The sequence below is a fragment of the Bubalus kerabau genome, chromosome 17, assembly GCF_029407905.1.
Source record: "Bubalus kerabau isolate K-KA32 ecotype Philippines breed swamp buffalo chromosome 17, PCC_UOA_SB_1v2, whole genome shotgun sequence".
Lineage (NCBI taxonomy): Eukaryota > Metazoa > Chordata > Mammalia > Artiodactyla > Bovidae > Bubalus > Bubalus kerabau.
In genome coordinates, this window is record NC_073640.1 from 67,562,519 (window position 1) to 67,576,955 (window position 14,437).

The 14,437-nt window shown below is 49.3% G+C and overlaps 1 protein-coding gene and 1 pseudogene across 2 annotated transcripts; both read right to left on the bottom strand.

The window, feature by feature from the left end:
- Nucleotides 1–990: 990 nt before the first annotated feature.
- LOC129630996 (tetrapeptide repeat homeobox protein 2-like) lies at nucleotides 991–3,368 on the bottom strand. 2 transcript variants are annotated; one of them, XM_055551663.1, is made up of 4 exons: nucleotides 3,258–3,368; nucleotides 2,558–2,709; nucleotides 1,799–2,120; nucleotides 991–1,705 (listed from the first exon to the last, which is right to left on the bottom strand). In XM_055551663.1, the coding sequence occupies exons 1-4, from the start codon at nucleotides 3,259–3,261 to the stop codon at nucleotides 1,584–1,586; spliced, it is 600 nt and encodes a 199-aa protein (XP_055407638.1). In that variant the 5' UTR covers nucleotides 3,262–3,368; the 3' UTR covers nucleotides 991–1,583. The 2 variants fall into 2 exon arrangements, with proteins under 2 accessions (XP_055407638.1, XP_055407637.1); XM_055551662.1 differs by having other exon boundaries at nucleotides 991–2,120.
- Nucleotides 3,369–11,549: 8,181 nt separating this feature from the next.
- On the bottom strand, nucleotides 11,550–13,071 carry LOC129630759 (leukocyte immunoglobulin-like receptor subfamily A member 6; annotated as a pseudogene).
- Nucleotides 13,072–14,437: the final 1,366 nt, after the last annotated feature.

Here is a 14,437-nt window from a genome sequence, read left to right on the forward strand (position 1 = left end):
AGCTGAGGCTTCCCTGGCTTAAGAGGATTGGAGCATTTGCTAAATGGGACCAGGGCAGGGTCATAGAACCAGCTGTGGGGAGACCCTGGAGTCAAGACTGTCACAGAAGACAGCAGAGAAACTGGAGACAAAGGAGCATATAATTGGTGCAAGGATACCAGACCGTCAATCCCAAATGTAGACTTTGTAGATACTGAGTCCATGCATGAATGGATCTTTGATTTATGACAAGTTAACCAGTCTCTCCATACACTGACAGCAGTAAATTCATGAGGATAAACGAGAAAGGAATCCTTGCCTCACACCACACACACACAATCAATTATAGAAGTCTTAAGACCCAAAGTGGCTCAGATGATAACCTGCCCACAGTGCATGAGACCCAGGTTCAATCCCTGGGTCAGGAAGATCCCCTGGAGAAGGGAAGGGCTACCCATTCTAGTATTCTTGCCTAGGAAATCCCATTTCCAAAGACATTTCCTCTCTCTTGGCTCCCAAAACAGAGCCTGGAGGGCTATAGTCCATGGGGTCGCAAAGCACTGGACCTGACTGAGCAACTAACACTTTCACTAAGACCTAAACATGGAAGATGATACTGGTAAGATTTTAGAGAATACATTTATGACCAATATCTTTCTTATGATAATGAAAGATTTCTTTAAACAATCTTTGAGGTGGATTGAAAGTAGTAGACCAAGGGCCCAGAACTGATACCCCCAACAGACTATTTTCAGTCTGTGATAAGGCAAGTTGACATTGAGTGTCAGGTTTTCTGAATTTTTATGTCAACTTGAGAATGAGGCTTCTAAAGTTTATTTTAAGTCTTTATTAATAAATTCATTTTGTTTTACAGCATATCAGTGTGCCACTGATGGAGACCAAAAAAAAAAAAAAGGAAAACACTGGTTGACCACAACAGATAAGGAGAGGCACTGAAATAGACAGGAAAATCAGGAAATTCTACTTCCAAAAATCATGAGTGGGAAAAGAAATGTTTGCAACACTTTAATTACCAAAGGGGATAAAACGATAAATTCAAACAAATTAAGAAAAATTAACAAAAAATTTCAAAAAATAAAAAAGGGCACTCTGCAAGTATTCCTAACGCCTAATAAACACGAGTAGGGCTCAGTTTCTCTCTCATCAGGGGATCAATATGAAAAATCAGAGAAGTCGCCAGACAGCAGATGGGCAAACATCACAAAGGCTCACATCCTAAATGTCCCTGGGGATCAGCAGGAGCTCTGGGTGATCGAGGCTGGTCAAGTGTCCCCTGGGAAGTTCCTGCGGGTGGCACCCACCAAAGCCAAGCACACACCGGGAGCAGCAATTCCATGGCTGGCTTAGGAACCAGCTGAACTGCCCTCGTGCGCCCTAAATATAGTGGCGGGGACACTCAGAGCAGCGCGACCCCCAAGGGCCGCTTCTCGGTGAACGCAAATGACCCCCTCCGCAGGCTGGATACACGGAGGTGCGTCTCTCCCGACAGTGACTAGCCATTACTTGGTGATTGGCCAAGCTGCCAGGGTTTCTGCATGCCAGCGCAGGCCAAGGTCTTCAGGACTTTGCTCGGACAGACGACTCTATAAACTCAGAAACTGCTGGGGGCCGGAGTCGTTCTCATCCGCAGAGTCATCTCCCTTTTGGTACTCCGAGAACAAGACGGAGGGAGGTTCGTGGGAGGGTTCTTGGAGCGGGAAGAGGTCTGTGAAATCAAAGATGACAACAGAGTCTGGCCAGGAGTCCGAGGCGGCGCAGGGGTCCTGAACCCAGTCTGGAGTCGGGGCTGAAGTTGGACCTGGGGTCGAGGCTGGAGCTGCCATAGGGAAGTCATCCTGGGCGCCCTGTGCCAGGGCGCAGCTGGCCTGGCCTTGGCTAGGGACGCCGCCGGGCGCTGGTGCACTGAGCATGCTGGCGGGGCTGGGCGGAGAGGGGCTGCGGAACCCCGGGCCCTCTGGGGGCGCAGAGACTTCAGCCGCGGCGGCAGGGATAGAGGCAGTCCTGGGAGCGGGGGCGTCGGGGACTCCTCCTTCGGTGGAAGCGCTGCGGGAACCCTGGCCAGGCCCCTGGGTCAATCGCTTCAGCCGAGCGTTTTTGGCCCGGCGGTTCTTGAACCACACCTGGGGAGACAGTGGGGCCGGGGAGGAGGCGTCAAAGGAGGGGCAGTGCGCATTTGAGGCCTCCGGGGGTGGGTGCGAGGCTGCCCTCCGTTGGAGCGGAAGCCGGCCTCGGTCCCCCCAGGCCCAATTAGAGGCTCCTGGAGTTTTCAAGAGGCCGCAGAGGAGACCGGAAGAGGGCGGGAGTGGCCAGCCTTGGTCATTCAGGAGCTCGAGCGCCAGGAAGGGGGTCTGCCAGAGGGGCTCCCTGGGTTCCCAGAGGCCCTGAGACCCGGACCCCAGGAGAGCCCTTGCTTCCTGAGTGACCCAGGGCCGCGCTCGGGCCCCTTGGACTTCGGAGGGGCGGAAAGCTGGCCCCCAGATGCGGCGCGTGGTAAGTGCCAAGGTGGGAGCTGGCCCTGGTATAGCTGTGGGGACGGTGGGTGGGGGTGGGATCTGACCTGCACTTTGTACTCCTCCAGGTTGAGCCTGGCCGCCAGGTCCTCGCGAGCCCGGTAGCTCGGGTACTGGTTGTTTACGAAGTGTTCCTCAAGCTCGCGTAACTGTTCTTTGTTGAACACCGTGCGCTGCCGCCGCTGCCTCCCTGCAGGTCCTGAGAGCCATTGCGGGAGAAGGAGGGTCAGATGAAGCCCACCTCCAGATGGTCCCCAGCCCGCCTCCCCCGGCCTGGCTCAGGCCCTGGTGAGCGGACGGGGGGGCTCACGCTTGCCGGCAGAGGCCGGTGCAAGGTTAAGCGTGTGGCATCCGGCCCGGCTGCCCCTGGTGCCAGCCTGGCTCTCCTCCCACCCCAGCCCCCACACATCTCTGGGCCTCAGTGTCCACATCCTTGTGATGGGCCTGATCTCAGCCCCAGAGCCTCCAGCCTGCGAAGGCAGGCAGGACGGGCTCTCCTGGGCGCCAGGTCCCCCCACTATCCAAGGGCTGAAGCGACCCTGATGTTTGCAGGGGACCGCGGTGGGCTGGCTCTCTGTTCATCTCGTCCAGATAACGTAATTCCACCCCCCAGACTCTGCAGCATCCTCCCCACCACAGGAAGCCCTCTCGGACAGCTGGGCCTTCCTCTGGGTACCCAGGAGGCCTCCAGCCTTGGCCACGACCCCCAGCCTCTAGCCCAGGCCTTTCGCGCTGGCCCGTACTCACCCATGGTAGACTGAGGTTCTTGGTTCCTCACTGCTGCTCTGCTCTCCACCTTTGGGGCTCTGCAGGAAGGTCTGAGGCCAGGGCCCTAGACCCCAGCTTTATATACTGTGTCCACCTTGACACACCCTACAGGATCCACCCTCTTTTGCCCCACCCCCTCGCAGGAGATGCAATTATCGATTAATCCTTTCATTGCTGAGCAATCACTGCTCACTGAGTCCTGTCCTGGGGGCTTCCAGGAAACCTCTGGGGTCCTGTCCCCTTTCCCGTGTAAGTGAATGAGCTGGGTTTCCACATCTGGCTCAGGAGCTTAGGTCCCTGGAGTCCAGCCCCTCCTGGACTCCACAGAGTCCATAGACCTGGGCCTAAACATCAGGTTGAACTCATGGCTTGTGCCAGGGTCTCCTGGGAATTCCTGGACACTCTTGCTCCTGGTCAGAGGAAAGCACAACTTAGGATGCCCATCCCCAGGGACTTTGATTATCAGCAGTGGGATGAAATTAAATAGGTGATCAATACAACATGAAACAGCAAAGAGATCTTGTTATTTATGTCACTGTGAACTGTCACTCGGGGTTGCATTTCACTATAAGTGGACATTTACCTGGCTTCCTTTTTGCCAACATTCTACCATAACTGGACATCTTTTCTGCTTCTTGGGCACCTGGAAACACACTGGTCACCAGGACAGTTGATGGCAGTATTGTCAACAGGGGAGAATCCAATAATTTCCTTGGTGTATAAGATGTGACCAGAGGCCATCTTCTGATGATTTCTTAAAGGAAATTAAGTGTACTTTGTTGATTAGATTGGCAAAGATTGAGAAGAGGGTCCTTGCCTGGGATTGGTAGGGGAAGATGTGGGTATCTGGCTTTCTCATGCTTTAGTAGTGTGGGTTGGTGTTTGGGATGGACTTGATGATATCTTGATGATATGTTGTTTAGTCTCTAAGTTGTGTCCAATTCTTTGTGACCCCATGCACTGTAGTCCACCAAGGCTCCTCTGTTCATGGAATTTCCCAGGCAAGAATACTGGAGTGGCCTGCCATTTCCTTCACCAGGGAATCTTTCCAACCCAAGGATTGAACCCAGGTCTCCTGCATTGGCATGAAGATTCTTTACCATTGAGCCAGCAGGAAAGCCCAATACCTGCCAATACCCTTAGCCAGAGGTTATCAGGAAGATTCTGGGGGTGCCTCTGTTCTGTCCAGACAGCTGAGTAGGTGCTCCCATTCTCTTGTGGCCAGACCCTTATGGGGTCAGGGGTCAGAGGAGAGTATGGCTAACAAAGCTTACAGTCCAGAGTGCTGGAAATACATGGAGGATCAAATCAAAATTAAGTAAAACATATAGACATCTTCAGGCTTCCTAGATGGTGCAGCAGTAAAGAACCTGCCTGCCAGTGCAGGAGATGCAAGAGACGTGGGTTTGATCCCTGGGTCAGGAAGATCCCCTGGAGGAGAGCATGGCAACCCACTCCAGGATTCTTGCCTGGAAAATTCTATGGACAGAGGAACCTGACAGGATACAGTCCCATAGAGTCACAAAGAGTCAGAAACGACTGAGCCACTGAAGGTAGACGTCATTATTATAGGTCTTGCTCATTGTTTTGGTGGCTACTTTGGGTTGGATGTAGGGAAGTTTCATAGTCCACCAGCTAGCTCTTTCTCATCTAATATATTTTAATCCTCATAAATATGCCAGTGGAGAGCAGGAAAGTGAGGTCCTTGCCCTCAAAGGTTCTGCGATGCAGCATTTATCCAGCCAAGAAAAGCATGAATAGATGGAGAAACTCACTGATAGTCCCTTATGAAATGATATAATTTATTTATAATATTTATTTACTTGGCTATGCTGGGTCTTAGTTGCAGCATGCAAGATGGTCTTTGCTCATGCGGGATCTTTGGTCACAATGTGCAGAGTCTCTCTAATTGTGTTGCACAGGCTTCAGTAGTTGTGGCACTCAGACTTAGTCACCCTGAGGCGTGTGGGCTCTTACTTCCCTGACCAGGGATCGAACCCACATCCCGTGCATTGCAAGGCAGATTCTTGACCACTGGATCATCAGGAAAATACCAGAAGTATATAATTTAAAGTTGGAAACGTTGATGGCTGCATTACTCACAAGAGCCAAAAGTAGAAGCTAAATGGAAATGACCATGCATTGATGAAGGGATAAGCAAAACATCATACACTCACACAATGGAATACTGTTTAATCATAAGAAGGAATAAAGTACTGACAGAGACTACAACATGGAAGATCCGTGAGAGCATCACACTAAGTGAAAGAAGCCAGACCCCACAGGTCATGAATTGTATGATTCCAATCATAGGTGGTGGTTTAGTCATTAAGTTGTGTCCAACTCTTGTGACCCCATGGACTTGCGAGCCTGCCTGGCTTCTCTGTCCATGGGATTCTCCAGGCAAGAATGCTGCAGTGGGTTGCCGTTTCCTTCTCCAGGCTATCTTCCCAACCCAAGGATAGAACTCTTGTCTCCTGCATTCCAGAGCAGAAAAACCCAGGGAGAAGACAGACTGGCCGTTTTCAGGAATTGGGGAGGCCGGGGGGCAATTGGGATTCCCCAATGGTGGGTGTGGGGTTTCTATTTAAGGTGATGAAAAGTTCTAAAATGAATCATGGTGAGGGATACACAACTCTGTGAGTAAAGTGAAAATCATAAAATTGTATACTTTAAAAAGTTTTATTTATTTAGTTTTAACTGTGCTGGGTCATCAATGTTATGCACAGGCTTTCTCTAGTTACTGCCAGCGGGGGCTACTCTTCCTTGCAATGTCCTTTCTCACTGTGGTGACTTCTCTTGTTGCAGAGCACAGGCTCTTGAGCATGTGGGCTTCAGCAGTTTCAGCTCCCGGGCTCTAAAGTGTGGGCTCAGTCGTTGTGGTGCACAGGCCTAGTTGTCCTGAGCAAGGCGTTTGAAATCTTCCTGGACCAGGGATTGAACCCGTGTCCCCTGCATGGCAGGCAAATTTTTAACCACTGGGCCACCAAAGAAGTCCCTAAATTATATACTTTAAAGCAGTGGTACCCAACGTTTTTGGCACCAGGGACCAGATTTGTGGAAGACAGTTCTTCCCCAGACTAGGGATGGAAGGCTGGTTTGCAGATGATTCAACTGCGTTACATTTATTGTGCACTTTATTTCTATTATTATTACATCAGCTCCACATCAGGCATTAGATCCTGGAGGTTGGGGATATCCTCTTTAAAGGGGTGAATTTTGTGTTATGTGAATACATACCGATAAAAATATACAAATGAATGTAATGCTAATTTCATTGCCCACTGGATTGATCAAGACAGCTGGGACACAGGAGGAGGAATTTGGCTTTCTCTCCCTGCTGATGGGACATATGCTGGTAAACAATTTTTGGAGGTGTTGAAGACAGAATTGGTAATATTTGATAAGGATCAAATGAGTGCAGTACCCACTGACTCAGTAGTTTTTATCCTAAGAGATTTCTTCTGGGAGAATTCTTGACTACTGTGAACAAGCATGAATATATTTGCTTGAACTATCAGTCAGCTGAGCTGATTGGATTAATTCATGTCCGGAATAAGAAAATGATTAAACAATTCATAACAACTTCAGAAATGCTAATTAACAGTTAAAGGGAAGGAGGGGTAGAACTTTGAATAGCAATTGATGATTTTCAGTGTAGTTTTTGCTCTGTTTACCTGATGTGTCTTCTTTCTGCTGAAATAGATATGTCTGGAACACATCTTGTTAGACTTTTTATTTTTGCTCCCAAATCCAGTCTAGAAAACTTGAGGTTTATGACTAATGAAGTGTTGCATGATTGAATGAAGGTACAGTTTCTGACATGGTTCAGTTCAGTCGCTCAGTAGTGTCCAACTCTTTGCAACCCCATGGACTGCAGCACACCAGCCCTCCCTGTCCATCACCAATTCCTGGAGATTACTCAAACTCATGTCCATCGAGTCGGTGATGCCATTCAACCATCTCATCCTCTGTTATCCCCTTCTCCTCCTTCCTTCAATCTTTCCCAGCATCAGGGTCTTTTCCAATTATTTAATTCTTCGCATCAGGTGGCCAAACTATTGAGTTTCTGCTTCAACATCAGTCCTTCCAATGAATATTCAGGGCTGATCTCCTTTAGGATGGGCTGGTTGGATCTCCTTGCAGTCCAAGGGATTCTCAAGAGTCTTCTCCAACACCACAGTTCAAAAGCATCAATTCTTCTGTGCTCAGCTTTCTTTATAGTCCAACTCTCACATCCATACATGACTACTGGAAAAACCATAGCCTTGACTAGATGGACGTTTGTTGACAAAGTAATGTCTCTGCTTTTGAATATGCTCTCTAGGTTGGTCATAACTTTCCTTCCAAGGAGTAAACGTCTTTTAATTTCATGGCTGCAGTCACCATCTGCAGTGATTTGGGAACCCAGAAAAATAGTCAGCCACTGTTTCCACTGTTTCCCCATCTATTTCCCATGAAGTGATGGGACCAGATGCCATGATCTTCATTTTCTGAATGTTGAGCTTTAAGCCAACTTTTTCACTCTCCACTTTCACTTTCATCAAGAGGCTTTTTGGTTCCTCTTCACTTTCTGCCATAAGGGTAGTGTTATCTGCATATCTGAAGTTATTGATATTTCTCCCAGCAATCTTGATTCCAGCTTTTGCTTCCTCCAGCCCAGTGTTTCCCATGATGTACATGGCATAAAAGTTAAATAAGCAGGGTGACAATATACAGCCTTGATGTACTCCTTTTCCCATTTGGAACCAGTCTGTTGTTCCATATCCAGTTCTAATTGTTGCTTCATGACCTGCATATAGGTTTCTCAAGAGGCAGGTCAGGTGGTCTGGTATGCCCATCTCTTTCAGAATTTTCCACAGTTTATTGTGATCCACACAGTCAAAGGCTTTGGCATAGTCAATAAAGCAAAAATAGATGTTTTTCTGGAACTCTCTTGCTTTTTCCATGATCCAGCGGATCTTGCCAATTTGATCTCTGGTTCCTCTGCCTTTTCTAAAACCAGCTTGAACTTCTAGAAGTTCATGGTTCACGTATTGCTGACGCCTGGCTTGGAGAATTTTGAGCATTACTTTACTAGCGTGTGAGATGAGTGCAATTGTGCGGTAGTTTGAGTATTCTTTGGCATTGCTTTTGTTTGAGATTGGAATGAAAACTGATCTTTTCAAGTCCTGTGGCCACTGCTGAGTTTTCCAATTTTGCTGGCATATTGAGTGCAGCACTTTCACAACATCATCTTTCAGGATTTGAAATAGCTCAACTGGAATTCCATCACCTCCACTAGCTTTGTTCTTAGTGATGCTTCCTAAGGCCCATTTGACTTCACATTCCAGGATGTCTGGCTCTAGGTAGTGATCACACCATTGTGGTTATCTGGATCGTGAAGATCTCTCTTGTACAGTTCTTCTGTGTATTCTTGCCACCTCTTCTTAATATCTTCTGCTTCTGTTAGGTCCATGCCATTTCTGTCCTTTATTGAACCCATCTTTGCATGAAATATTCCCTTGGTATCTCTAATTTTCTTGAAGAGATCTCTAGTCTTTCCCATTCTATTGTTTTCCTCTATTTCTTTGCATTGATCGCTGAGAAAGGCTTTCTTATCTCTCCTTGCTATTCTTTGGAACTCTGCATTCAGATGCTTATATCTTTCCTTTTCTCCTTTGCTTCTTGCTTCTTTTCTTTTCACAGCCCTTTGTAAGGCCTCCTCCAACAGCCATTTTGATTTTTTGTATTTCTTTTTCTTGGGGATGGTCTTGATTCCTGTCTCCTGTACAGTGACACGAACCTCTGTCCATGACATTACATGGAAGTAATGTCAAAAAATGAACAAAGTCAGACACATTGTTCATTTCTGAGGATGTATACATTCAACAAGCAAAAGATCTATAGCATACATCTATAATATATTTAAATTAACAGCAAAACATGGGGCAAAAATGAATTACCCAGGGACCATGGCAGATTTTGGGCTTCCCTGGTGGTTTAGTGGTAAAGAATCCACCTGCCAGTGTGGAGATGCAGGAGATGTGGGTTCCATCCCTGGGTTGGGGAAGATCCCCTGGAGGAGGAAGTGGCAGCCCACTCCAGTATTCTTGCCTGGGAAATCCCATGGACAGAGGAGCCTGGTGTGCTGCAGTCCACAGGGCTGCAAAGCATTAGACATGACAGAGAGACTGAGCACACAGGCATGGGGAATGTTAAATGTTCATCTTCTCTCTTTCTTATTGCTTAGTTATTATTATTTTTTTTAATTTGAAAGCAGGAAAACAAGAAAAATGCCTGGTTCTGGATCCTGTTGGATCATGTGGGTGCCCTGTCCTCTGTTCTTCTGACCTGATTCATCCCAGGGCCGGATGGAAATCCAGAGGGCAGAGCCCACCCAGGGACAACTGGAGAGGGATGTAGGGAGAGAGCAAGAGTTCCTGAGAACTCCTCCTTGGACTTCCCAGGCTGCTGTCCAATTCCTAGATTCAGATGGATAGAGAGGTTGCCTGTGGCCCAGAATCTGCTTGGGCAAAAGAGAAGGAGCTGGGAAGAGAGTTGGTAGAACTATGTGCTAAGAGGAAAAAATTAGTTTATTCATTTTGATTCAATCAGAATGAGAAACAATGGCTGTCTCTCCATCCATCTGTTCCTTGACTCCTTCTGCAGCCCTCTCCCTGGCAAGCCCAGACTGGTTGTTCCATCTCTGCCTCCAGCCTCAAGGATGTTCATGGACAGGGAGACTCCCTGTTCTCTCCTCAATGAGAGGCATCACTCCGCATAAGGGATGAAAAAGAGAAAGCTGGATTTTGAAGACAACACTGGGGAGAAGGAGATAAGATGGGAACAGAGAATTGGATCTCTGCTTTCTGGAACCTCTGGCCTGTCTTTCCATCATTGGGCTTCCACTTTGTGTCTCCAGACACTGTTCTCTACCTCCATCTTCATTCTTGAAATACAGTCCATCCCCCATTTTGTGTGTGTGTGTGTGTGTGTGTGTGTGTGTTGCAGATTCCATATTTGCCAATTTGCCAAACTCATGTCCATTGAGTCAGTGATACCACCCAACTCTCTCATCCTCAGTCACACCCTTCTCCTCTTACCCTCAATCTTTTCCAGCATCAGAGTGTTTTTCAATGAGTCAGCTCTTCATATCACGTGGTCAAAGTGTTGGAGCTTCAGCATCAGTCTTTCCAATCAATATTCAGGGTTGATTTCCTTTAAGATTGACTGGTTTGATCTTCTTGTCCAAGGGACTCTCAAGAGTCTTCTCCAGCACCACAGTTCAAAAGCATCAATTCTTTAGTGCTCAGCCTTCTTTATGTCCAACTCTCACACCAACAAACGACTGCTGGAAAAACCATAGCTGTGACAAGGACCTTTGTCACCAAAGTGATGTCCCTGCCTTCTAATACACTCTATGTTTGTCGTAGTTTTTCTTCCAAGGAGCAGACATCTTTTAATTTCATGGCTGCAGTCACCACCCACAGTGATTTTGGAGCCCAAGAAAATGAAATTTGTCACTGAGGCTCTTTAGTTCCTCTTTGCTTTCTGCCATTAGGGTGGTGCCATCTGCATATCTGAGATTATTGATATTTCTCCCAGCAGTCTTGATTCCAGCTTATGCTTCATCCAGCCCAGCATTTCACATAACATACTCTGCATAGAAGTTAAATAAGCAGGGTGACAATATACAGCCTTGATGTCCTCCTTTCCAAATCAGGAACCAATCCATTGTTCCATGTCTGGTTGTAACTGTTGCTTCTTGAGCTGCATACAGGTTTCTCAGGAGGCAGATAAGGTAGTCAGATATTGCCCTCTCTTTAAGAATTTTCCACAGTTTGTTGTGAGCCACACAGTCAAAGGCTTTAGCTTAGCCAGTGAAGGAGATTCCCTTGGTGCCATTGACTCTCAGGCTCCTGGAAATCAGCACCACAGACAGAGGTGAAGAGGCCACCTTCACTCTGCCCTGCACACTGTGGGGCTGGTTCCCTTGGTGCCCTTGACTCTCAGGCTCCAGGAATCAGCACCACGGACGGAGGCAAGGAGGCCACCGCCTCTTCTCTCCCTGCCCAGCTGGGTGGCTTCCCCTTCACGCAATTCTTCTCACTCTGAGCAGCCAGTAGGGACCAGTGAGCTCAGTTATACTTGGGACCTGAAGCCCCCTCCCTTCATCCCCACACCCTAGACCCTGTGGGAAGCAACCTGTAAAGGTTTAGTGGGGAAGGGGGAGCAGGAGGTCGCTCAGGGCCAGGAAAACTCCATCTCCTCTAGGCTAGGAGGACTCAGTTACTCAGCAGATGTGGAGCTCGCGCATGTGGGTGGGGTTTGCAGGCCCCAGCTGCTCCCTGGAACAAGGACAGAAGGAGGGTGTGGGGGTGTGTCTGGGTCTTCATGCTGCTTTTAGCTCCACGTCTTCCCTCAAAGCCCAGAGCGTTCCCCTCTTCAGTCCCCTCTCTGCACACCTAGCACTGCCTGGACCCTGGGGAGGGAGTATGTGGAGTAGACGCAGAGGGATCCCCTTGTATTATCCATCCCTCTGTGAGGTGGGGTCACCTGTGGCTGATATCCCCATGTCTCCCTTCTTTGCAAGCATCCCAGAGCTCCCCAGGGGCAGGGCCGACCTGTGGGTCTGACTCCTCAGTGGGTATGGGCAGGGGTCTCCTCACCTGAGGCCTGGAGCTCCAGGGGGTCGCTGGGGAGCAACAGCAGGTGTGGAGCACTGTTGTGTGAGTTGTAGCACCTGTAGGTCCCACTGTGGGCTGAGGTCACAGCACTCAGGGTGAAGTTGGCCTGAACGGGTGGAGCCAGGTTCTGCAGACGAAGGTGCTGGGGAGGAGAGAGCGGCCCCTCTTTGGACAGATGGAAGGTGTCTGGCCAGACCTCAGAGCTACTGCAGGGTCACATCCTCTCCCCGGGGCACTGAGGCCCCTGGGCGGGTGGAAAGGGAGGGCTTCCTGTGCATTCTTGGGGGAAGACAGAGGTGATGTGTAGAGAGCCCCTCCCCATACCCCAGACCCTGAGCTGAGGGCCCTTCCAGCTCCTCTAGGTCTGTCTGTGTGGGTCTCCTTAATCTTTGTGCCTCTCACTCCTGTTTTCATGTTCCCTCCCTAGACCCCTGCCCCACCTGAGCCTCTGCTCCAGGACGCTCTCCCTGGACCCGTCACCACCAGGGCTGACCCTGGGTCCAGTGCCCTGAGCAGACAGTCGGGACCTGGGCCAGGACAGGGGTACCTCACCTGTGATCAGGATGCCCAGGGGGGCGCTGGGGGCCGACCACACATAGGAGAGGTTGTGTCCACTGTAGCATCTGTACCAGCCCCCGTGGGTGCTGGAGAAGGAAATGGCAACCCACTCCAGTATTCTTGCCTGGACAAGTCCATGGACAGCAGAGCCTGGTCAACTACAGTCCATGGGGTCACAAAGAGTCCAATATGGCTGTGTGACTAACACTTTTACTTAATACTTTCCGTGGGTGCTGTTCACATGGCCCAGGGGGAAGTCAGGCTCTTCTGACCTTCTAGATGGAGGGGAGGGCTGAGCCCTTCATCCTTGGTCAGAGCAAATCTGCCAAAGCCGGCCTCTGAGCAACACCAGAGGGTCATATTGTCTCCAGGGAGCATGAGCAAGCCAGGCTTGGGGGAGAGAGAGGGCACCCTGTACACTCCTGGGGGGAGGGGCTGTGTCAAAGGGGGACCTCCAGCCCACTGACCCTGGGTGTGGGTTGGGAGAAGAGGGGTCCACCTGAGCCCACACTTTGCTCCTCTGCCCATGAGGAGGCTCCCACAGTGGGAGGGACCCCACCCTCCATCTTACCTGTCAGCACCAGGGGCAGGGGGTTGCTCCTCTCTGACCAGCCATTCCTACTCTGACATGCACACTGACACTGCCCACTAGTGCTCGAGCTCCTGGCCTGATGGAGAAGCTGGCCTTGTTACTGGAGTCCTGTGGGGGCCGAGTAACCAGAGGGCTGGTTGGGTGGAAGCAGGAGGTCTGGTGGGGACTCACCTGGTTGTACCTGGTCCCACTGCTCCCAACACAGCCCTGGAAGAGAGTTTCCTGCTAGCACCCATCCTCCACCACACACTGTAGGTGCTCCAGCTCTGGTGTGGGCCCCTGCATACTGCGGTCAGATATGCGGTTGAGTGCATCTCCCTTCCCCTGGAACGTCTTTCCCCTTTAAGACTTCTGTGTCCTGGCGTCTCTCAGGACCCAGGCTTGAGGACAGTGAGGGTCTGTGTTGTGGCACTGCCTCTCATGGTCCCCACTCTTTCCGTACAGTTCAGTTTCAGTTGCTCAGTCATGTCCAACTCTTTGCAACCCCATGAACTGAAGCACACCAGCCCTCCCTGTCCATCACCAACTGTCAGACTTTAACCAAACTCATGTCCATTGAGTCGGTGATGCCATCCAACCACCTCATCCTCTGTTTACCCCTTCTCCTCCTGCCCTCAGGCTTTCACAACATCAGGGTCTTTTCCAATAAGTCAGCTCTTCACATCAGGTGACCAAAGTATTGGAGTTTCAGCCTCAGCATCAGTCCTTCCAATGAACACCCAGGACTGATCTCCTTTAGGATGGGCTGGTTGGATCTCCTTGCAGTCCAAGGGATTCTCAAGAGTCTTCTCCAACACCACAGTTCAAAAGCATCAATTCTTCTGTGCTCAGCTTTCTTTATAGTCCAATTCTCACATCCATACATGACTACTGGAAAAACCATAGCCTTGACCAAACAGACCTTTGTTGACAAAGTAATGTCTCTGCTTTTGAATATGCTCTCTAGGTTGGTCATAACTTTCCTTCCAAAGAGTAAGCATCTTTTAATTTCATGGCTGAAGTCACCATCTGCAGTTATTTTGGAGCCCAGAAAAATAAAGTCAGCCACTGTTTCCACTGTCTCCCCATCTATTTGCCATGAAGTGATGGGACCAGATGCCATGATCTTAGTTTTCTGAATGTTGAGCTTTAAGCCAATTTTTTCACTCTCTTCCACTTCCATCAAGAGGCTCTTTAGTTCTTCTTCAATTTCTGCCATAAGAGTGGTGTTATCTGCATATCCGAGGTTATTGATATTTCTCCCAGCAATCTTGTTCTAGCTTTTGCTTCCTCCAGCCCAGCATAGAAGTTAAATAAGCAGGGTGACAGTATACAGCCTTGACATACTCCTTTTCCTATTT